Raw genomic sequence first — 24,727 nt, 5'->3', positions numbered from 1 at the left:
CTGCAGGGTGCCATACAAGAAACTGGAGGTATATACACACACACACACGCACACACACACACCCCTACCTCTGAAGTGACCACAGTTATGTCTAGCTGGAAAATGATCCACAGAAAATCTCACTTTACTCCGAGATTCATCAGAGCCGAATGGGTTCTTAAAGTCACTTCATCCAACCCCCTTCTTTGTCAAGCTCAGAGGACAGTGATCTTCATAAAAATCACGCAGGAAGTCAATGGCCAAAGCAAAGCCTGAATCTTGACCTGCTGGTGTCTATGGTCCAGTCTAACTCAGGGCTCTGGCATTGAACCTGATCCTATGACTATGTTTCGGTTTGCTTTGCTTTGGTTTCATGGTTGTGGTGTGTGTGTGTGTGTGTGTGTGTGTGTGTGTGTGTGTGTTTTGTTTGTTTGTTTTTAACGGGCACTAGTGTTTTGTCTGCATGTATATAAGAGTGTCAGGTCCCCTGGAACTGGAGTTACAGATATCTGTGGGTGCTAGGAATTGAAATTGAACCTGGGTCCTCTGGAGGGGCAGCCAGTATTTTTAACTGCTGAGCCATCTCTCCAGCCTCTGTTCCATGGTTTTATTTACTAGTTCATCTTTAGTTCATGTGTAGTGTTTTGGGTGTGTGTATGTGTGTGTGTGTAGTATGTACATGCCTGGTACCCACAAAGGCCAGAAGAGGGTGCCATATCCCATTAGAGCAGGTGTTACTGGCAGTGTGAAATGCCAGATGTGGGTGACCTGGACCAAACTCTGGTCCTCTGCAAATGCAGCATATACCCCTAACCACTGAGCCACCCCTCCAGCCCTGCAGCATGTACTCCTAACCACTGAGCCACCCCTCCAGCCCTGCAGCATGTACTCCTAACCACTGAGCCACCCCTCCAGCACCTGTTCTGCTTCAATCTAGAAGTAAGGTCTCACACAAACCCAACTTTCTATGTAGCCAAGAGTAACCGTGAACTTCTGTTCCTCTGGCCTCCACCTCCCAAACACTGGGATGAGAGGCATGCATGGCCGTGCCTTGTTTGGAGACTCAGTTTTAATCACGATCCTTTGTGGGACTGTCAGCCGTGAGAGAACCAAGTACTCATTCTGTGCCAGGCAGCGCTCTGAGGCATTTACATGCCTGAGCACACCACAGGCCTCACAGCAGCTTTCAAGAAGGGGCGATCGTTATCCTCAAGTCCCAGAGGTCACCCCCCCCAACACCTGACTGCCTCCAAAGCGCACATCCTCGGGGCCCGTCAGGGATAGCACATGGGTCGCACCCACCGCTTGCATGAAGAGGCCAGGCTCTGTCCCTCCACAAGGTGGCCAGCTGTCAAAGGGACAGGGTGGGGGCAGGGTGGGGGCAGCTGAGTTCCTGACCTACTGGGAGGCTGGTTTTCAGTATGATGGGATCTGGGATCTTCCAGAAGCCGTTATCCTCATCCCAGCTCGACTCTCGCCTTATCTTCTCTAGGTTGCTATAGTTACAGTCTCTGCGGATGAGAGGCTGCACCTGCTCCAGGAGTTGCTGAAAGAGCATGGAGTCCCGCTCCTGCCGCCGGATGGTTGCCAGGTAATCAATCTTTTCCAGCTGGAACTCTGACTGCAGGTCCTTGATTTCTACCTCCGCTGCCCGGAGCTGAGCCACGGAGAAGGGACAAGTGCTGAGTAGCTCCTGTCTGCCCATTTGGTCCCCAAAGTGCCCCCGAGCACCCTTTCACCCATGGCTCCCCAGTTTGCCCCATCCACACCGTGTCCAGCGTCTGGGCCTTGACCTGCCACGCACCACCCTCCCTTTCCAGCATGTGATAAGCACTTCCTGTATCCACAGTCCTGCGAAACCCTGGCCTTCAACCACACAGCCTTGGCCACCATGCCCTATTAAGACATTTCTCCTGGAGCAGCAGAAGAGACACACAGCAGGCACTTAATAGATGCTCGTGTGAAGACCAGAGGGAGGCCAGCTGTTAGCAAGGGCTGCTGATGCCCAGCTGGGCCATGGAGCCAGGGACCTGAGCCAAACAGGGCCTCACCTTCCTCTGCATCTTCTCCAGCAGCTTGCTCTTGGCCCTCACTTCCTCCTGGATAGAGTCATAGACGTTGAGCAGCACCCAGTCCCCGCCGTCCTCGTCCGAGTTCTGCAGTGCGGCCACCAGCTGCTTCTTGCGCTCGTCTGCATAGCGCTTTCGCCGCTTGTGTTTCTCCTTCAGGTCCTTGTTTTTAGCCTGCTCGCCCCCCACCACCTGCTGCTCCAGCAACTGCAAGCTAAGGCCCGCAGGGAGGGGAAAGCAAGCGTCACAGACCCTGCTGGCCTGCTGGCACCTGCCACCTGCTCCCCACAACCCACTTCACAGAGTGGTACAACTGAGGTGCAGAAAGCTACAGGTGCTTGCTCAGGGGCTAAGCCACCCCCCAAACACTGACAGTGCATGACAGGGAGTAGGCTCATGGCTGTACTCTATCAGCACAGGGGTGGTGCTTCAGTTTTTAATCTGTTATGAGTGAGTCACATCCTAGTGGGTGACTGGGTAGAAACAGGTGTCCCTGTGGCTCTGGCTCAGAACTCTGCCTAACTGGACTGCTGTGGCACCTGGCCTGCTGTGACACCTCCCCCACCCCACTGCCCCTCTTATGGCAGAGGAGGCACCTGGTGTGGGCTCAGTAGAGGGTGAGAAGTGGATCTCACCTCACTCCAGCCTAGGCTACAACTCCTCAACCTCCAACCTTGACCAGGGTTCTTCCCATCATCCCCTGGGCACCTGACCCCTGACCCCTGGTGCTTACCGGGCCAGCACCTGCTGTTGATCCACCGGCTGCAGCTCCTCCGTCAACACAGCCACTTCTACACCCACACCTTCCCTCCTCACACTCGCCATGGCCAGCAAGGGCTGAGGCTGGGCCTCCTCAGACACCTGGGCCACATGGGCCACCTGGGCTTCAGACTCTATCCACACGCCTGTCTCTGCTTCAGAAACCACCTCCTCAGCCACTCTCAGGTTTAGATTGGGCTCCTGGACCCAGGGAGACAAGATGGGAAGGGGGCATGAATGAGCCTGCACAGTTCACACACACACACACACACACACACACACACACACACACGCTCAGACATGCAGGCTGAGCATCCCTAACCCCAAAGTCTAAAACCAAATGTGCATGGAAATCTGAAAAGCTTTGAGTTCCAGGGGGCTCCCAAAGTTCCACGTGTCAGGAGCTGGGGAGATTGCTCAATGGCTACAGCCCAAGGAAGCCCGAGGACCCTAGTTCACTCCCCCTGCCCCACCAAACCCATGCACAGTCCCTCTAATTCCAGACTAGGAAAGCAGGAGACAGGGGACCTCAGAACAAGCTGGCTCCAGAGACCAGCCATGTGGGTGAGCACTGTGGTTGGTTGGGAGGCCCTGTCTCAATGAACAAAGGTTAAGAGTGATCGAGGGTGATTCCCAACGTCAGCTTTGAGCCTCCACAAGCATGGGCACCAGCAGACACGGGCCCACACACATGCAAAACATGTACACACATGCATATGCAAACGGAAAAGAGAGAAAAGGTTCAGATGTCTGTACGTGATGGACGGAACACAATAGGGATGCGACCTGCAGCAAGCTGCACACAGTTTCTAATTCTTACAACTGTTTTCACCAACTCCCCAAATGGGCTCCCAGCCTTCACTCTTGAGATCCCTAATCCATCACCAAGGAAGGCAGGATCATTTTCTCTAAACTATAAATGACCATAGCACCCCTTTCTACACTAGAACCTTTCACTGCTGCCATGGGAACTCTGATCCCCTCTCTGGATGCTACCTCTGCTGTGTCTCTCCCAGGTATCCTCAGCAGGCCCCCGTCCACCTTCGTGTCCCCCCGTCCACCTTCGTGTCCCCCTGTCCACCTTAGTGCCCCCCTGGGGGAACCTTGGTGTCTTGCTCAGAAGTCCTTGGCAAGAAATGCTCTTCCCAACGGCCCTGCCTCTCACTGGCTGTAGAACGCGGGAGAGCAGGCCCTGCACCTCCCCCGGGGCAGCACATCAGAGCTAACCCTAGTGGTGTGGTCGCAGGAGACCTGTAGGCTCGGCTGATTGGCTCAGATACCTCTCAGGCCCAGATCCAGGGCTTTGAGTTGGCCCACCCCAAAATCTACCCCATCTATGAAAGAGCTAGTCCTGCAGATCCAAAGCTACAGGATCTCCATGACACAGGACAACAGGATGTCCAAGCGGAGTCTCAGTGAGGAGTCAGTATTGATGGTGTAGCAGAAGCCAGAGGTCTCAAACCCGACCAATGACTCACTGCAATGGACATTTACAAGTAAAGATGTGTGGACAAAAGGGTGTACTATGTGACATACAGTGACACACTGCAGCTGCTACAGCAAGACTCTCTCTCTCTCTCTCTCTCTCTCTCTCTCTCTTGGTTGCAAGGTGCAAGGGTGGATGACTGATATAAATGGATGGGGAGATGGGTGGGAGGGATTGTGGAGCATGATGTGGAGTTCAGAAAGAATCAATACAAAGTTACAAAAAAGAAAAAGAAACCTGTTTCTTCCAGCTTCTCCTCCTTGTCTCTGTCTCACCTCCTAGTAGGGGGTCTCCCGCCATCTTGTCTGTTACCTACTGTCACACTGCCCTGTGACCATGCCTAGAAGCTGGCAGGCTTAAAACTGCTCTCCCTAAATGTGAAGAGGTTTTGAGGCCTCCTCTCACTCCCCCCCCCCCGTCTTGTGCTTTGTCCCAAGTGGAAGACAAAGGGTATACAAATGGGGTGTGACAGGCCTACAGGAGGTCCCCAGCAGTCCCTTAGGTCCACCAGGGCTTCTGCAGCCGTCATCCTACCTGTGCACCCTGCCTCTGCTCCTTTAAGACAGTGGCCCCAATGCTGCTAGCTACAGAAGGCCTCCTAGTCACATCGCCCATACCCAGCGTGGCAATCCTCTGTTTAAACATTGCTCAGCCACGGGCCACCTGCCTAGGGAGGGTGGAAGCCAGACAGCTGGGCCAGGCACGTGGAGGGCCAGGCAGGTACTCACAGTCCTGAGGACATTGTCAGCCACAGCCACATCAACCTCTGACTTGGTGTCCCTGGGCTCCAGCAGGTCAGTCGAGGATGGCTGCTTGTGGGGAGAAATGGGGGAGGAAAAAAGGAGGGATGTTTTGGGTCAGAAATCCCCTCTACTTCCTCACTACCCTGACGCCCACTGCGCCTTGCCTCCCCATGGCCTCCTCTGCCTGCTGTAAAGAGGTGACAGGGAGAGAGAGGGCACAGGCGAACGTCTATGGTGCCCCGGGACATGTTCTGTGTTATCTCGGGCACAGCACATGTCAGAACCTCTACTGTTCAGAGGAGGAAACCGTGGTCTAGAAGAGACAAGTGGCTGGTGTTCCATCCTGAAGTAGGAGCTGGGATTCCAAAGGCCTGTGCTATTACATGTGTGTGCCTGTGTGCACCCATGTGTTCACATGAGAAATGCAGAATCATAAGGAGAAAAAAAGAGGAACCTTTTCTTAAAACAGGAAGAGAACAAACTTGCCAGAAAGGGGTAGGGGAGGCACCCAAGCCCCGTGGTGTTGAAAAGGAGCCCCAGGCTCCTCGGCTCCCTTAGGTTGGGAGCTCAGGACGGCTACAGTAACTCAGCAACCCACCCTCCTCTCCATACACAGGAACAGACACCTGTCTAACGTAACCAGGCTTCCTCCATCCCAGCTTTCCCAGCGTGTGTCTGACAGAGTATCTCCTCTCCAGATCACAGGACAGCAGGGTCCCCAAACAAGTCACGGGGGACACAGGTGGACACTGCTGAGCAGCAGAGGCTGTGGTCCCGATGCTCCCAACCCATCCTGCCTGCTCCATAGAATATTCGCTACCTGCTCAGGGATCTGGGGGACAATGATCTGGGATGAGTCCGTCATGGCCACAGTAGAGGACAGTCTGGCCAGCTTAGCCTCCACTTCGGCAAAAGGATCCTGCAGGCTTGCCAGTATCCGCAGGGGCTCCAGTGACGGCTCGTTCTCCTGGACGTAGCGCTCTGCCTCCAGCGGAGATGCAGCAGCCTCCCGGCCGAGATACTCATCAGGAAGGTACCTGCTCTCGGTCAGCGCCGCAGCCATGGAGAACTCCATGTTGGAAAACTCCTCCGGCCCAGGGAAGGCCTCTGACGTGGAGGAGTCTTCGAGAGAGGGTGACTCAAAGGAAATCTCGGACCTGGAGGTCTCCACGTGGGGTTCCTCGAACGCAAGGGGAGCTTGGCTCTTGGTGACCTCGCCACTGGGCGGCATGTCGGGCATGGAGAGGATGGTGGGCTTCACCGTAGTCTCGTATCGCAAAGGAGGTGAGTACTCAGGCCCGCTGGCTAACTCGGCCCTGGACATGACCTCCGTCTTACACAGGACTTCCGCCTTGAGAATGGCCTCTGTAGCGAACAAGAATGTCTCGCAATCTCCCAAGGGGAAGGTGGACCTCCACCCACTGTGTCTCAAAGACCAGCTTAAGCCAGAACCCTGAAGATGCCCAGAGCCCAGCTACAGTTCCCATCCATCCATCCATCCATCCACCATCCACCATCCATCCATCCACCATCCATCCATCCATCCATCCATCCATCCATCCCTACCCTATGGCCTCCTTGCCAGGGGCCTGACCCCGCCCTCACCCCCTCTTCCAGGAAGCCACCCTGAGTAGCAGTGGTACTTCTCCATCCTCTAACCTCTCACCCACTGAAGGCCGGGCTCTCACCACCCTGCCTGGCATGGCTCTTCCATGTGAGCAGGGTCCCCTACATGTCTCACTACCTCCCCTAAAGCCTGACCATTCAGCTAAGACCCCCAGATCCTCCTCTAGTGCCACATTGGGGCTCTTGTCCACCAACTCTTCCAGATGCCCTGGAAGAAATGAATGCTGGCTGCATGTCGGAGCTCCAGAAACCAGAGACCTCATGGAGGGAGGTGTGGTATGCAAACTGGAGGGCTGTGTGATGCTGGGGATGCAGAAAGCCATGGTTCCCTCCTCCTCGGGGTGTCTATGAGGAGTAGGGTCTCTCTCTTCCTCAATTGGCCAGCCTTTGCTCCCAGTTCACACTTCTAGACTCTCTTTTACATCCCAGCTACATTATTTCTTTCTTTTTCTTTTCTTTTTTTTTTTCAAGGCAGGGTTTCTCTGTGTAGCCCTAGCCGTCCTGGAACTCGCTCTGCAGACCAGGCTGGCTTTGAAATCACAGATCTGCCTGCCACTTGCTCCCGAGTGCTGGGATTAAAGGCGAGCATCACCATCAGCATCACCATCACCAAACTGCATCCATTTCTTCATCACTTGTGTCCTGCACTCCCCTAATGGGATCCAGAGTCCTTGCCCTACGCAGCATGCACAGAGCCTCTCCTTGGCCCCAGCTCCCTCACCTGCTATCTGAGGATCCAGAGTCTCTAACTTTACCAAATATAGGGAAGGTTTTAAGTAAAGCCCCCTCCCCCCAAAGCACCAGGCACACAGTAGCACCCCCTGCCACGGATCACACACCCAGCCCAGCACTGCCAGTCCCATGGGAACAGCAGGAAGCTGGCTCCCAGCAGCACGGGTGGTTGAATTATACATCCTCAAAACTTCTACACAAGTAAACGTGCCTGCTAATGACTCGATCCTCACAGGATGTGGTTGCCTTGGTAGCAGACAAGCTGAATAGTAAGCACTAGCAAATGCAGACACTTGGGACAAGAACTGACCTCGAGCATGGGATCCTTTCTTCCTCTAGTAAGCCCAGAGGTGGTCCAGCTTGGAGACAGGGCACCAAAGACAGTGCTGTGTGACAGACTGCCTAGATTCCAATCCTGACTCCATTTCCCCAGTTACATGGCCAAAGTCCAGTTACCTATTGTCGTCTCTGGGTCTATTTCTTCATCTACAGGTGGAGGGTAACTGTGGGACCTGCCTGGCTGGACTGTTATATAAATGAGAGAGACCTGAGCCTACCATGCAGGGGACCCTTCACCCATTTGTAAGGGAAGCAGGAGGTGGTCCTCCATGCCGCCCCAGGGCTGAGTGCACCTGTCTCCTTCTCCTTGCGCAGATTCTCCTGCAGTGTGGACAGCTTCACGTCATACGAGTTACGCATGGCAGTGATGTCCTCTTGCAGCCGGACCCGAGACTCTTGCTCTGCCTCGTAGTCAGCCTTCAGGCGGGCCAGGCGCTCCTCATACTCCTGGGGTGGAGGGGGACACAGCGGTGGTGGTGAGTCACCCCTACTCAGAACCGGCCTTCACAACTGACCTCCAGTTCTGGATACTCAGACAACACAGGGGAGAATGAGGTGAAAGTCCCTGTGTCACATGGGGGTGACAGTTCTCTGGTGACAGCCCTCTGTCGGTTCTCTGTGCCGTTTTGATAAACTGATGCTTTCCATGAGTGTTTCAATGCTTCACACTGCACTATGCCATGAATGCCTTCCCTTATCTAAGCCAAGTTTCCACCTATGGTACTCAAGCCATTGGTAACAATCTCTCTCTCTCTCTCTCTCTCTCTCTCTCTCTCTCTCTCTCTCTCTCTTTAAAGACAGGGCTTCTCTAGCTGGGTGTGATGGCGCATGCCTTTAATCCCAGCACTCGGGAGGCAGAAGGAGGCAGATTTCTGAGTTCGAGGCTTTCTGAGTTCGAGGCCAGCCTGGTCTACAGAGTGAGTTCCAGGACAGCCAGGGCTACACAGAGAAACCCTGTCTCGGAAAACAACGACAACAAAAAAAGACAGGGCTTCTCTGTGGGACTCACTCTGTACACCAGACTGGTGTCAAACTCACAGAGATTCACCTGCCTCTGCCTCCCAAGTGCTGGGATTAAAGCTTGCGCTGCCATCACCCGCTTCCCTCTCCATCTCTGCTGTCATCACTGGCTCCTGTCTCGGTAGCAACATGCTTGGCCCCACATCTACTGCTTCAATCTCAGCAATACCCTACATCGCTGCTACCTGCCGCATAACATCACATCCTCTGCTTAGAATGGGTGGCTTCCAGGATGGATGGCTCCCAGGTTCATGGGTAGTCTAAACTCCTTGATTGAATGTGAGTCCCCATGTGATGGAATGCTGCTGGCCTTTGGACATCCTGTTTTCGTTCTTATTATTATAGTTTTACGTTATTTTAAGTGTATGGGTGTGGGTAGATCTGTGCACTATGTACATAGAGGGTGCTGGATACCCTAAAACTGGAATCACAGATGGTGTGAACCCTGGCCCTCTGGGACAATAACTAGTAACCACTGAGCTATCACTCCAGCTCCTTCTTTTAAAATTAAGTTTTTGTTGTTGTGTTTTCTCTGCGCTGAGCATGGAACCAAGGTCTTCATGCATGGTGGGCATAATGGTTGCCAACTTGACTGTTGGCATGCTCAGCTTTAACTGTCACCTTGACACAACCTAGACTCACCTGGGAAGAGTCTCAGTAAGGGACTGTCTACCCTGGGTTGGCTTGTGGTCTTGTCTATGGAGGATTATCTTGATGATGTTACTTGATGCAGCCCACTGTGGGTGGCACCATTCCCTAGGCAGGAAGACCTGCATGTATAAGCATAATCAAGCTGGGCAAAGCAAGCAAGTGTGCATGCACTCACAGCTCTCTGCTCCTCACTGTGGATGGTTCCCGTCGTGACTTCTGTAAAATGATGGACGGAAACCTGGAATCGTGAGCTAAAACCAACCCTTTCTCCCACAAGCTGCTCTCTGTCAGGATATTTTCTCACAACAACAGAAATGAAATTAGAATAGCTGCCAACCTGAATGGACTGAGAAGCACCCATGTTCATGAGGAAACACACCTCTGCCTATGAGGATGCTCCCAGTCAGGTTCAAGGAACAGGGGAATGCCTGCCCTGACGATGGACCACACCATCCCATCTGAAGTGAGCCATCTGAAGGTTCACTTTGAAAGTTGTTTGTGTCGGTGTCATGGTGAGGGAGAGGCTATGCAAGGCCAGTGCTCAGAGTGTGGACTCTCAGACCTGCTCGGCTGTGGTTTTGTTTTATTACTACTACTACCTATTAGTGTTGTTGTTGTTATTGTTATTAATTTATTATTATTCTAGCACATCTGAGTTTCTGGTAACTTGCTTTACCCAGAAATACCTACTTCTTTCCTGCCTCAGGGGTTCTACCCTGCTCCCTGGCAAGTTCATGCTCAGGGCCCATAAGGGCTTCCTTACTAACTTGGCCACTCTCCGCCATTCATCTTTTCTGCTCCCATTGGTCTGTTTAGAGAGTTGCTGTTGGGCATCAGTGTTGTCACCAGCATACACGCACCCTGAGGACTATCCAGTGCATCTTCAGGGGCACATGCAGGGCTACTAAGGTTCTCTGACAGCACCAGCTCAGCCCCCTCCCCCATGTCAACACATTGTCTCCAAGCCTCCTCTCACCCATTTCCTTACTCCTTGGAGAGCCCCAGCCTAGTACTGGATCAGTCGTCAGCCTGCTCAACTCCTCACCTCTGAATCCCCATTGCTTCTTCTCAGCACAGACCCCGACTCTGTGAGTGACTTCAGCCCATCCACCTGGACCTCAACCAAAGTCACAAACCTAGATGTGCATGCATGCATAGGTATGCACATGCATCTGCTTGGGCACAGGCTTGTGCACACCAAGGCATGTGTACCCACTCACCACAGTCCTGCCTTCCAATCTCACCATTAAACAGGGGTGAGGTGGGGTGGGGCTAAATCGCAGGATGCCTGTTTGTGTAGCCAAATTTTTACCCACCCTGCCTGTTCTGCAGGCTACAGAAGTTTTCTCCACAGCCTTTACATACTAAATCCCATGTCTTACTCTGTCCTCAGCCATTACTGGCAGTTTTATGTCTTGACTCTTTCCATGTCTAAAGCAACTCGCACCCCCAGGGCTGTGTGACTTCTAGCTATGACCCCAGTCCCAAACAGGCGCTCAGCTCATGCTTGCTATGAGAAGACGAAGCTGAAGCTCAAGCCTGAGCCCTGCTTCTGTGTAGTGCTCATGGATGAGAAGGGGCCTTGGTTTTTGTCCTTGTGCAGCCGGTGCAAAACAACAGGAAAGCTGCCATCACGGTGGATGTTCTAGATAACAAAATGTTGGCACAGAGAGCTCAAACCATCTGCCAGCCACGGACCCTGTCAGAACAGGACTTATACAATGAAAAACCAGATAACCCTGGGAACCCTTCAGTCCAAACCTCCCCATTCTGACTGGAGGCTGAGGCCTGGAGCCATGGCATGAGTTCACTCACAGCTGAACTGCCTCCAGGAAGAACCCCCTTTTAAAATGATACAGGGGCTTCATTTTAAGGTCTGACTATCCTGAATGCGGTTCTCAGCACACAGTAGGCACTCAGAGAGTACAACTCAGAAGAGAAAGATGCACAGGAGGATGGAAAGGTAGTGACTAGGGGGAGACATCCACACCTCTGATGGCCTACACTGTCCACTAGGGGGAGACATCCACACCTCTGATGGCCTACACTGTCCACTAGGGGGAGNACCTCTGATGGCCTACACTGTCCACTAGGGGGAGACATCCACACCTCTGATGGCCTACACTGTCCACTAGGGGGAGACATCCACACCTCTGATGGTCTATATGGTCCTTTGGTTATAGGCAGGAGAGGCAGGCAACGCCTATCACTTTCATGTGGTATCTAACAGGAGACTGTCTGTCCAGAGTGGGGAGTGTTCTCCTTGGAGACCACTTGGGGGTGGTAACATTCAACCAGACCACAAAGAAGCCTACCTAGAGGGTTCCATTCTAGTATTATCCGGTTCTCCCCCACCCCACCCCCGAGGATCTGTGACCCCAAACTACTAGTCATTATAGGATTCCACAGCCACTCCAAGTCACTTGGTGTGGCTCCTACTCCTAACACCAGAAGGGCTGCTACCCGAGTGGATGCCAACAAGCTTAGTCCTCCCCAGAGGGTCTCTTCTTTTGTTTTTTGTTTGTTTTGTATTGTTGGTGTTCTTCATCTTGTTTTTGTTTGGCTTTGTTGTTTGATAAAGGGTTTCTCTGTGTAGCCTTGGCTGTCTTAGAACTCACTCTGTAGACCAGGCTGGCCTTGAACTCAGAGATCTGCCTGCCTCTGCCTCTGTAGTACTGGCACTAAAGGTGTGTGCCACCACTGCTTGGCTGAGGGTCTGTCTCTTCTTACTGCCACCTCCACTAAGGGCAAGGCTTGGGTCCTAGAGGCGGACTCGGTACCCATACCTACCCTAGATGGTCCCAAAGGACAGAGCTCTCAGGACTGCAGCCACCAAAGCAGGCTCCTTATCCAACGTCCTGACAAGAGTTTCGAGGTCTGGTCCCTAACTGAGATTATAACTGAGAGGCAAGGGATCCAGCTGTAGGCTTGGGAGCCAGGCTAGAGCTTCCCAAAACTGCTTCTGCTTAGTATCAGCGTTCTCCTAAGGAATAACCAGTTCCTCACAGGGACCGCTGAACGCCAAACCACCAGGCAGAGCTAGCAGGCAGTCTTCAAGTGGCAGGGGCCTCTGGAAGCCCGCAGAGCTTGGAGTTGAGAGGGAGTCCCTGTTGTGTCTTCCTATGTATGTATCCCTGGAGATCCCCTGTCCTGCTGCTTCCAGGGATGCTGGGAGACACACGGCGTGAGGACCCTCAGGCCAGGTGAAGCTGACGCTACACTCACCCTAGGCTAAACAGGTCAAGCCGCTCTGAGGCCCAGGCTTGGCTGCAGCGCCAAAGGCAAACTGACTGCTTTCCACTCTGCTGGCCTGGCCTCTGCCAAGGGCCCTTCCACTCCAGAGACAAGCTCTCTACTGCCATCAGCCCCCAAGCCACTTTTCCAGCATCACTGAGGAGACCTTCTCTTCGGGATGTCCCTGGTCCCCAGTTCTCTCCCCACACAGGTTCTACTGTGACATCAACAGCAGTCTAGGTCAGGGCCCAAGTTCAAATCCTGGGTCCAACTCTTGTTTGGTGTTTTGTTTTGTTTTTTTGAGACACGGTTTCTCCGTGTAGCCCTGGCTGTCCTGGAACTCACTCTGTAGACCAAGCTGGCCTCGAACTCACAGAGATCCACTTGCTTCTGCCTCTCGAGTGCTGGGATTAAAGGTGCGTACCACCGCTCCCTGGCTGGATCCAACTCTTTGATCCTCCTGTGTTCCCTAAAGCTTTGGAAAAGCCTTTGAGCCCCAGCTTCCTCAGAAATGAAGCGGGCACCATGGTGCCAAGCCCACAGGAGTGGAGCAGGATGACACCCGCCGGTACTGGCTCTCCCTAGGACACCCTCTCCTTCACACTGGCAGCTCACTGGGGTCTCACCTCCCGGATCAACTGCTTCTCAGCCTCTGTGTCCTGCTGGACAGTAGTTGGGGACAGCAGCTTCTCCTCAGACTGGACTGGGCCTGGGGGTGTCTGAGTGGAGAGCAGGGCTAGAGAGAAAGAGACAGGAGAAGCAGAGGGTGAGTACCCAGGAACCAGGCATAAATGTGCCCCTCTGTAAAACGCAATCCACTGGTCACCAGAGAGTTCAGGGCACTGGGGACATAGCGCTAGACACCGCCATACCACCGTACACTGTGCACTAGGAGAGAAAAGTGAGCAAGTGAGCAAAAGTGTAACGGTCACAAAGGGATGGCGGGAGGATGCTCAGAAGCTGACGATTGCCCTGATGCTGTGGTCAGGAGGACCTCAGTGGAGAGCAGATGCAGCCGGGATCAGGGGAGAGAAGAGCACCAGGCAGAGATGGGGGAGGAACTTCCAGACAGACAGGCAGAGTGGAAAGACCAGGGCAGCATCAGAACCATGCTGGGATGTCTAGGGTGATGGGGACAGGGGACAGAGAGAAAGGGGAGGCCAGGCCCTGAAAGCTTCAGCAGTGAGTACCAGGGGGTGGGGGAAAGACTCAGGAGACCTGGGCACAGTCAGCACTGATGTCAGGGAGGGAGTGCGAAGGAGTGTATGGGAAGGTGGGAAAAGGGCAGAGGGCAACCGGGGAGTCAGGCTTTAATATGTATGTGTGTGTGTGTATGTATGTATATGTATATGTATGTGTGTATGTATATATGTGTCTGTGTATGTATATGAGTGTATATATATGTATATATATGTGTGTGTGTATATGTATGTGTATATGTGTATATGTATGTGTATGTGTATATGTATATGTATATTATGTGTGTATGTGTATGTGTGTATGTATATGTATGTGTATATGTATGTGTATGTATATGTATGTGTGTGTGTATGTGTTTGTGTGTGTGTGTGTATGTATATTTGGTTTTGTTGTTGTTGTTTGAGATAGGGTTTCTCTGTGTAACCCTGGCTGTCCTGGAACTCACTTTGTAAACCAGGCTGGCCTTGAACTCGGAAATCTGCCTGCCTCTGCCTCCCAAGTACTGGAATTAAAGGCATGCGCCACCATGCCTGGCTAACTTATTCATTTTAATTGATTTTTTTTATGTGCATGGTACCAGCATTATATATGTTAAGTCCGTGCACCACTTGTGTGTCTAGTACCCACAGAGGCCAGAAGAGTGTGTCTGGTCCCCTGGAACTGGAGTTAGTTACAGATGGCTGTAAGCGTCCATGTAGGTGCTGGGAATCAAACCCTGATCCTTTGGAAAAGCAGCTGGGGCTCTTAACCATGGAGTCACCTCCCCAGCCCCAAGAGGAAGGGTTTAGAGAGGAGAGTTACAGTAGAGGCCATGAGGCAGGGGCTATTCGATGTGTGGGGCAGGCCTGCCCGGAGTAGGGGCAAGAAGAAGGTGTCTGGGAGAGAAACATGAGCCCACTGAGGTAGCTACAAGAGGCAGACAGCTATACCACAGCTTGCAAAAGGGACAGGGAGAAGAAATGTGCAGTAGCTCAGGGAAGCAGGGTTGGGGGTGGGGGTGGCTGAGGCCGCACATTAATGGTCTCACACACACATGGTCTATGACCCTGGTCACCTGGGGGCTCTGCCCTTAGGCGTTGTCTCCTGAGGTGCCTTCCCCCACCCCCAGCAGAAACCAGGCAGGTCTCCTGACTCCATTTTGATAAAGGGTACAAGCTCCAGGGGCTAGGTGACATGCCCAAGGACCAGGTAAGCTATTGACTGCTGCTCGATCTCAGCGCAGTACTGGGTACTAGGCCAGCCACTACTGCCTGCTGAGCATCAGGGCTCTAACTCGAGAAGGGCGCCCATCCTGGAGGGCTGTGTTAGCTGCTCGGGTGGGGACTCACTGGGGAGCCAGGACTCTTCAGCCTCTCCTGCCATTCCTTTGCCTGTCTTGGGGGTGTGTGGTCAGGACAGGGAAGGGGGGAGAAAAAACGACAGGCATCCTGCTGCAACCACCACCTTCTACCTGAGCACCCGCCCCGCCCCGCCCCGCCCCCGCCCTAAGGCGGCCAGCAGAAGTCTGTGGAGTTAGACAAGCGCTCTGTGGCGTCTGGGGAAATCTTCACACTTTGTCCTTGAACCTAGCAGGGAAGATTCTCATGCCCCAGGACTCAGCGACCCTACCCTCTGTGGAGCCTTTTCTGACCGATCACAGCCTTCCAGACTGGCTTGGATCCTCTCTGCCCCAGGTGGCCGGGCTCCCTTAAAGTTTGCTCCTCTTCCCTAGAGAGTCACAGCCTGGGTCTAAGTCACCTGTGTCCCAGTGTTCAGCCCTTGTCTACATACAAAGAAGTGCTAGGAGAACTCTGGGTGGGTGAGTGGGTGGGTGGGTGGTGGAGAATGAGTTGGGTGGATATATGAACTACTGGGGGATGGAATCCCAGTGGATAGGAGAAGGGGGAGGGGTGAAGGAGGAGGGTGTGTACTGGAAGGATGGATGGGGGGGGGAGCTGGGTAGGCAACGGAGTCAGTGGGAGGGAGGAGAGGGAGGGGTTGCCTGGTGGGTGGGGCAATGAGTAGATAACTGTACAGAACGGGTCCAGCTGAGCCAGGCAGGCCCAAGGACCAAGGGGCTGATGCTAGAGTTTCCTATGCTCACTGTTCCTAAGAGACAGAGCAACAGAACGAACACTCTGGCGTCTCCTGGAGCCTGCAGGTCTGCCATCCAGTCCTGCGTTTCTATGCCTCCCAGATGAACTGCAAATGGCAGCTGTGATGATGGAGCTGAGGTGGGCCGGCTGGAGGGAAGTGAGTCACCCAAATGCTAAGAACATGACGTCCCTGCCGTTGAGCCAGGGAGACAATCGGGTAGACAGGTGGATGACAGATGAACAGCCTGAGGTGGGGTGTGAGCTGTGAAGTGTGGGCTGTGGGGCTGGCTGGAGGTATGAGGTGTGGCCAGTCAGTCAGTCAGCCCTAGCCAGGCAGATAGGGGCCATTACCACCGAGGTACGCTGAGCTGAATGTGCCAAAGGAGGACCAGGAAGTCAGGGAAAGCAGGGACATTTCGGTGGGAAATCTGCTTGGCCCACCCTCTCCTGCTACTCCAGGCTATCCCACCTGACAGGTTGCCAGGGCCCATCTGCTGGGCCAGGATAGCCTTTAGCCTCTTGATCTCTTCTTGGTACTCTCGAAGCAGGGCGTCCTTGGGGTCTTCATTGATGCGCGGCTTGTTCTTGATGTTCTTGGCCCTGTTGGCATAGCGCAGCGTGCTGAGAGTCTCGTCGTAATTGTTGTCAGCAGGAGACAGGCAAGCCACCATCAGAGTCTTGGTGTTGCCACCCAGTGAATCCTGAAGCAGACGGGTCAGCTTCGAGTCCCGGTAAGGGATGTGCTTGCAGCGCCCGTCCACCAGAGCCGAGATGACGTTGCCCAGCGCTGACAGTGACAGGTTAATCTTGGTGGCCTCCTTCAGCCTTTCCCCTGTGGCCCCAGTCTTGGATTGCCGCTCACTGCCGGCCAGGTCTACCAGGTTGAGCTTGCCTGCGCGAAGATGGTCCTTACCCCGTTCATCTGCAGACAGGCAGGCAGGGGGCAACAGCTGGGTGAGCCCCACATCATTCTAAGATGTGGATGGCCCTCGGGGCCTACACCACCCACTTGGGGATACATTTGAGCCTATCGGGAGTCTGGAAAGGAGGGGCTGCCATAGTACAGGTAAGGAGACTGAGGCTCAAGAGAGGGCATGGAACTTTCCTAGGGCCACACAGAAGTCAAGGAAGGGCAGGAGGGGCTGGGCCCAGGTTCAATACATGACAGCTCACAACTGTCTTTATCTCCTGCTCCAGGGGATGTGACACCCACATACAGACATATATGCAGGCAAAACACCAATGCTCATAAACATAAATAAATCATTTGTAAAAGAAGAAAAGGGAGGAGGAGAAGAGGAGGAAGAGGAGGAAGAAGAAAAAGGAGAAGAGGAGGAAGAGGAAGAGGAAGAGGAAGAAGAGGAGGAGAAAGAAGAGGAAGAGAAGGAGCAGCAGCAGCAGCTGCAGCGGAGGAGAAGCAAGCTAGGAACTCGTGTCTGCCAGACCTGGAGGGTTAGGGCCTGCCCTCTGAGGACAGGAAGGTCTCTTTTACAAAGATTTCCTAGGAGGCCAAAGGCAGAGGATGGTGAAGGGGAGATGAGGGGATCCCCAGGGAATTGTATCCTTCCATGCTTGAAGTACTGGCTTTGAAGTCCAGCCCTGCCTCTTCCTTACCGTGTTGCAGGAGTACAGCCACACACCTCTCAACACACTGCGCACCTCTCAGCACACCGCACACCTCTCTAATCCTCCAATGACTCCATCCACAAAATAGGTCTAACCTTGACTGGCTCCCTACCACGGCTGAATGTGTAGGGTTAGCTGGTCACATATTCTGACCACTGCAGAGCAATTTTAAGGGGACAGAATGTTTGCTGGCATTAGATGGCATGTGAGGGACTCGGGTCTGTAAGATCTATTAAAAAAAAAAAGTGGGGCAGAATGAGACTTGTACTGGATTTTGAAGAATGTACTAGTGTGTGTGTGTGTGTGTGTGTGTTGTGCTTTCCCAGGGCACACTAGGTCTAGCCTGAGCAAACGAGTCTCAGAGCAGAAAGGCCTTGTACACAAAGCAGTGCAGCATCATTCGCAGCCCTGCGAAACCAGACGATATCAAAGCCTCATGGATGACAGCTTCAGACGGGGTGAGAGCAGACTGTCCTCCGTCCGCCACCCAGGCACAGTCATGAAGACCTGGCAATGATTCACAGAACGAGGAGGCAGAGGAAATGCCCTTAACTGTGTGGCTATGTTTATGCTCCTTCAAACCTTCTGCAAAGCTCAAGAGTGCCCGTGAGCCTGTGTCATCCACTAAGCCAGGCAGCTGCCTCTGCCCTGGCTGCGACTATGAGGTCATGTCCCTTCAGATGGGTATTCCCCCAGGGACCCCCAGGTGATGTCCTTTGCTCAAGCAAGCACCAGGGCGCTGCCCTGGAAACAGGTTGCTGAATGGACAGTATGGAAGGAGGTGACATGAGCCCTGGCCCTGGGGTCTCGCCACGGTTACGTTCCCAATCGGGCCAGGCTACTTCCTGCTATATGTTCTTTACAGTTCTAATTGTGACAGAGCATCAATGGACAAGGTACTGGGAGGCCCTGGGTTCAAAACCTGGCATGTCTACTTCATGACTGAGGTCCCCTGCGTGAGCAAAGCTTTTCACTTCTACATTCCCTGTGTCTAAAAGGAGGACGATGCTGCCCACCTCGAGGACTACAACAGACTCAGTGGTTCAGATAAAGCTTAGGGAGCCCAGAGTAGACGCTGGAGTCTTCTCTCCCCCCGCCCTTTAAAGATTTGTTTTTTTTTTTTTTTTTTTTAACTGAATTTGCATATATACTCTATATGCATGTACACCTGCATGCCAGAAGAGGGCGTCAGATCCCATTACAGATGGTTGGGAGCCACCATGTGGTTGCTGGGAATTGAACTCAGGACCTCTGGAAGAGCAGTCAATGCTCTTAACCACTGAGCCATCTCTCCAGCCCTCTTTATTCTTTCTCAGCAGCTCTCCCAGAAAGGATGTGAATGAACATCACTGAGAAAGAGGAGTCGTGAGATCTGAACAGCACATAGACTCCTGGCCCTTGGTACGTCCTGGGGATGGAACCTGGGGCCTGGAGCAGGATGCTCAAGCACTCAAGTTCTGAGCTCCACACCCAGCCCCAGCCCTGAGACCTCAGTCTTCTTACCTATAAAATGGGAGTGTCCACATCTAGCTCACTCATGGGATGGTTGCAAAGAATAGATACCGTGTGCACGCTGCCTGGCACACAGGAAGTGTTCAATGCTATATCTATCAGTGTTGTGGTTGTGGGTGCTGATCCAGGAAACAGGTCCCAGCATGGGGGTGGGGGGGCGGGATGATGCTGGTCTGTTTCCTTCAGACAGGCAAGGGAGTCTTCCCAGTTTTCTGTGGGGCTCTCCAGGCTCCAATGAGGTGAGACCCCCTCCTATCAGGAGTGGGAACCTTGCTCAGGATGTCTGGGCCACCCTCTGCCCCCAGCTGGCCCCATACCCACGGCATAGATCTCGATGTTGATGGTAAAGATGGAGTGGGAACGGGAGGAGTCCTTATTCATCAGGGTGTAGCCAACCGCACGGTTCTTCCAGCCAGTCTCCATGACACGCTCGCACTGGGCCACGTTGTGTACCGTGTGCATGGACAGCCCCTTGACATACACTCCCTTCTCAGGATGCTCCTTCAGCTGCAGGGAAGAGAACCAGGGGATGGTGGGATTACCAAAAGGCAGGACCCTATCCGGGCCATGTGTGTCCTCCTAAACCATCCTGTAATAGGCAGGGGGCTCCCTCTGCCTACCCACTTGTCGTAGGATCTTGGGCCAAGCTGACCCTCAACAAGCACATCTGTAAAATGGGTATCTGCCTACCCACTTGCCATAGGATCTTGGGACAAGCTGACCCTCAACAAGCACATCTGTAAAATGGGTATGGGATACCTATTTCATTATGTGATACTTATTTCATGAGCATGGTGAAGATTCAGTAAAGCAAAGCACACACAACCATTGCACGGGCTTCTGAAAGCTGATGCGGCCAGCACTCATAGAATGTGTCTCCTTTGTTCCACCCACATGGCTTCTGATATCCCCTCTGCTGATACCACCAGGACAACGGAAATGTTGCTAGACTCCTGGATGACGGCAGGTGGAGGGTCGTTTGCTGCTCAAGCCCATGAGGCTCTCAGCCCAGCCCTCCGAGAGAGCAACCGAGCCAGCTGCCAGCTGCGTATGGCACAGGTGTTCCCTGCTGGCTCCCCGGGCAACCAAGGAGCTCTGTTGCCTACACTAAACAATGAGATGCAGCATTCCTCATGAGGAAAGACAGCCACACCGACAAGAGCAGCCAGCGGGGAAGGGCTGGGTGTGGGGAGGCGTGTCTGCAGTCTCAGCCCGTGGGAGGCAGAGAGGCGGGAGAATTACTACACATTCTGGGCCAGCCTGGGCTACACAGCAAGGCTGTATCTCAGGTGAGTAGGGGAGGGAGAGGAGAATTATGGGGGGCCTTTCTTGGGGGGGAGGGGTCGGAGATGGGGTGGCCACATCGGTTAGAACCCAGAAGGCTCAGCTGTCTGCTCTAATGGTCCCAGGAGGGGGGACAGGTTCCCTTCTGTGCACAAGTCAGTTAGGTGCAGAGGCTAGCTCCACCTGTTTAGGTGTGAAGTCCTAAAGGCTCTGTGGGACAGTAAGCAAGCAAGGCACGGAAAGGTTAAATGGCTTTCTGAAAACCGTCTAGGCACTAGTGTGTCACAGTGACAGAAGGCTTCAGGAACAGGATAACGAGAGTCAGAGAGGACAGGCGCAAAGGGCCCAGTCCTGCCAACAGGGCTGGGTGGCCATTTAGGGCCAGAAAGCAGACTCCATGGATCCTACTACGCTCCCAGAACCCAGAGTCCTGTCTGGGGCATCAGGCAGTATCGGGTCTTCCTCAGAAAGAGCATATTCGGACTGGAGAGATGGCCAGAAGTTAAGAGCACCTGTTCTTGAAGAAGACTGAGGTTCAGTTCCTTGTACCCAAAACCATCCATACCTCCTGTTCCAGACCTCTGGAGGAACTGGACATGCGCAGTGCACAGACAAACATAACACACACATACAGGCAAAACACTCAAGACTCGTAGAATAATAAATTCATCTCAAAAGGTTTGTTAAGAGCATATTTAGGTCTGAAGAGATGGCTCAGTGGTTAAGAGCACTGACTGCTCTTCCAAAGGTCCTGAGTTCAAATCCCATATGGTGGCTCACAACCATCTGTGATGAGATCTGACGCCCTCTTCTGGTGTGTCTGAAGATAGCTACAATGTACTTAGATATAATAATAAATAAATCTTAAGTCAGAGCGAGCGAGGCCGACCAGAGTGAGCAGAGGTCCTGAGTTCAAATTCCCAGCAAGCACATGATGGCTCACAACCATCAGTACAGCTACAGTGTACTCATATACATAAAATAAATAAATAAATTTTTAAGAGCATATTTAGCTAGGCATGGAAGTACACACATTTAATCCCAGCAGTTGGAAGGCAGAGGCAAGTGGATCTATATGAGTTCAAGGCCAGCCTGATCCACATAGTGAATTCTACAATGACCAGAGCTTTATAGTGAGAACCTATATAAGAAACCATACTTAGCCACTTTCCTGTTTATTCAACAGGATTCAGTCTAGAAACCATGCTAGGTGAGGGACATCAGCTAGCCTCTGTGAAATGGGGACAAAACCCTACTTCTATGCAACTATGGCCCTTAAGAAGGAAACGGACCTATGGTGCCTTAGGGGCTCAGTGGACGCAGGTCAGGAGGAGGACGTGGATGCTGCCTCCGGCCTGAGGAATTTCAGAAGGTGAAACAGTCTCCCATCTCTGACGCCCTCAGGCTCCTTCCCACCACTCCTATCCTCATGCTCTGCCAACACTGGTCCTGGGGAGGTGCTGAGAACAGCCGCCAGCTGTACATCCTATTCCTCAGTAGCTGTCATCTAGGCTGTAAGAAACCAGAGCCAGGTCTCCATGGTAACCAGCTGTGCTCCAGCATGGATGGAGAGGGACGGAGGCGCACGGCTATGGCCAGGGTCCAGTTGGGAGGGAATGTTCCCATGGTCTTCCCTACCCATGGTTGAGGAAGGATCTTGGGAGGCTCCCACAAGCCCCACTCCACCATGATTTACTGGGTAGAGATCTGGGGTGGTATCTGTACTGATCTGGGGGTGGGGAGGGGTGCTGGCGTCCCCAACTAACTCAGGCTTATTATAAAGTGTACTGGGCTCTGTGTTAAACACAGCTAACAGCCTGTGCTGCGGAGCCTCCTGGGTTCTCCTTGGGTCGTGCAAAGGTGCCTGAATCACGGAAGACGAGAACCATCTGCCTGTCACCCACAAAGCAGCATATCAAAGGTCTGGAGCCCATGGGTGTACACCACCGAGCATGTTGCCATCTGCAGCCCCCGAAGCAGTGGGCTCACTAAGTGAGCTCCTCCCCCTCCCAGGGTCCAGGTTAGCCAGGAAGGGACAGAGTCCCCATGGCACCCACTCAAGGAGGTGGAAGGTCTGTGAGACCACAGGACTCTGACCCTGAGGCTTGTCCCCTGGAGCTACCAGCCCCCACCCAACTCCTCTGCCTGTTTCTCTGGCTGAGGGTGAGTCTGAAAGGAACTGAATTCAAGAAAAGCAAAGAACTTATAGTCAAAAGTATAACATGAGACAAATAGGGCACTATTAGGAACTTGAAGGCCTGAGGCAAGTCCAGCGTGTCCCGACAGGCCCTGAAGGCCTAGCTGAAGATTTTACAATAACAAGTCCAGGCATGTCCAGGAGAGCCCCTTGTTTGGACATTCCTGAGGATGGGTGGCCCCAAGAATAGGCATAAACACATGAACTGTTTTGGGTTATTTTTTTGATTGACTCATTGGCCATCTGGCGGCCTGGGTCTCGCTGACCCTCCCTGAAATTGTTGATGCTATAACCTGCATGTATTATTCTACTGACTTGTAATCAAGCCAATTGTGTGAAGCTATGCCAAGTTCCCCCCAAATCCCCCAACCCTCTCCCTATAACTACCAAAAAAACCCCTAGCTTTTGAGTCTCAGGGTCGATGCCTCTACCTCTTGTGTGGGGTATGCATCAGCCCGGAGCTCCGCCATTAAACTGCCTCATGCTTTTACAACAAGAAGGCCTCTCATGTTTTTTGGGCTACCCTGACTCCCCTGGCGTGGGTTCAACAAGTCGTGACTTAGAGGCTCCTCACGCCTTCTTTGGTGAGGGGGATGCTGCTGGTGGTTGTTACGAGGTTCCTGGCAGGGAGGGCAAAGAGCTGTGCTATGTCATCTGCGGGGAGAATGGGCAGGGGCCTGAGTGGATGGTTGGAAACTGAAGAGAGGAGAAGGGGCCAGTGTAGTGTGTGGCCTGGCCCACTGGCACACGTGGGTTCTTCTTAGTAAGTCTTTGCTGAAGACAAGCAACGGATGACTGTCCCTCCCTCTCTAAAACGGGAGTCACTGGCTTCCTGGTGGACTCTGGTGGGGCAGGCTTGGTTAGATCAGTAGTAGCATGGCTGGAGGGATTAGCCAGAGGTAGCCCATCAGAGATGTAGGCAGCATCTCTCTCTGGCCTTTCCTCCCTGGATCAGGCCACTGGCTTGTAAGAGCCCCAGGCAGGACCTCTGGCTGAGACTAAGGCGAAAGGGTCCCGGCTGGATAGGACTCCACGCCCTCTCACTGGTTTCTGGTCCGCAGGATTTATTTATATTCTCATAGTGTCTGTCTGTCTGTCTGTCTGTCTCTGTCTCTCTCCCCTTCCCTCCCCCTCCTTTCTCTCCCTCCCCCCTCCTCTAGATTTTCTTCCTTCCTTCCTTTTTTTTTTTTTCTTTGACAGTCTCCCTTTGTATCCCAGATTGGCCTAAAACTTGCAATCCTCCTGTCTCAGTGTGCCCACTGCTGGGATTATAGACTGTGCCATTAACCCCTGTCTGGCAGGTTTCTTGATCCCCCTGGGTGGCCGAAACAGCCATGCAAGTTCTGCAAGTATATAGCTTTGCTCTTGCTGTTGGGAAGCAACACTCCTCCACCCTGAACCCTGGCTTCAAGGAGACTGAGGACAAATTATGAAATGTGCTTGAGGCTCCGAGGAAGCCAAACTTAATCTTCATGATGAATGGTTCTTCTGTCCTGGACTCTAATCCTCCCCCAGGGGCTCCACCTGATTACTCCCCCACATCTTTCCTGGGCTTTCTCTAGTCCCGAACAGCTTGAAATAGCTCGAATCCTGACCACCTACAAGATGCCAGCACTCTGCTGAGGGGCCTGGGCTACTTACTGTCTTCAATCTGCAATAACCCCATGCAGTTTTTGTTTTTGAGACAAGAGTTTCTCTGAGACAAGAGTTGTCTCTGAAACCTGCTCTGTGGACCAGGCTGGCCTTGAACTCAAAGAGATCCACTTGTCTCTGCCTTCCAAGTGCTGGGATTAAAGGTACGTTCTACCACTGTCCGGCTGCAATACCCCTTCTTTTAAAGTAGACCAAGATGATGGAATCCTAGCCATAAAAACATCAGGACAATGAGGTGTCTGAGGTTCAAAACCTTGAGTTAGGGAGATGTGGGTTCAAGTCCAGACTCAGCCACTTGCTGCACTGTAGAACCTAGACATGTTGAAGCTCTCTCAGCCTCCTTTCCACACTGGTAAACTACAGATGACAACATCCACCACCAAGGTGAAGTGGGGTAATGTGGCTAAAGAGCCAGTCCATAATAAGTGCTTAGTAAGTACCCGATGACATTCAGACCATCATTTTACACACACACACACACACACACACACACACACACACACACACACACACACACACACACACACACACACACACACACA

The 24,727-nt window shown here is 52.9% G+C and overlaps 1 protein-coding gene across 4 annotated transcripts in view; it reads right to left on the bottom strand.

Moving 5' to 3' along the window:
• Positions 1-24,727, bottom strand: part of Kif17 (kinesin family member 17) — a 38,438-nt gene that overhangs the window by 4,946 nt on the left and 8,765 nt on the right. For 2 of the 4 annotated variants that reach the window (XM_021200622.2, XM_029539964.1), the window contains exons 4-12: positions 19,369-19,558; positions 16,383-16,835; positions 13,265-13,374; positions 8,027-8,180; positions 5,857-6,401; positions 5,022-5,102; positions 2,782-3,008; positions 2,031-2,262; positions 1,378-1,636 (exon numbers count right to left, since the gene is read on the bottom strand). In XM_021200622.2, coding sequence (XP_021056281.1) covers positions 1,378-1,636; positions 2,031-2,262; positions 2,782-3,008; positions 5,022-5,102; positions 5,857-6,401; positions 8,027-8,180; positions 13,265-13,374; positions 16,383-16,835; positions 19,369-19,558 — 2,251 coding nt within the window. Of the gene's footprint in view, positions 1-1,377; positions 1,637-2,030; positions 2,263-2,781; positions 3,009-5,021; positions 5,106-5,856; positions 6,402-8,026; positions 8,181-13,264; positions 13,375-16,382; positions 16,836-19,368; positions 19,559-24,727 lie in introns of all 4 variants that reach the window. The other 2 variants (XM_029539962.1, XM_029539963.1) reach the window with 1 other exon arrangement.

This window comes from Mus pahari, chromosome 6 (genome assembly GCF_900095145.1).
Source record: "Mus pahari chromosome 6, PAHARI_EIJ_v1.1, whole genome shotgun sequence".
Lineage (NCBI taxonomy): Eukaryota > Metazoa > Chordata > Mammalia > Rodentia > Muridae > Mus > Mus pahari.
The sequence above is the reverse complement of the archived record's forward strand: the minus strand, read 5'-3'. Positions and strand labels throughout refer to the sequence as shown.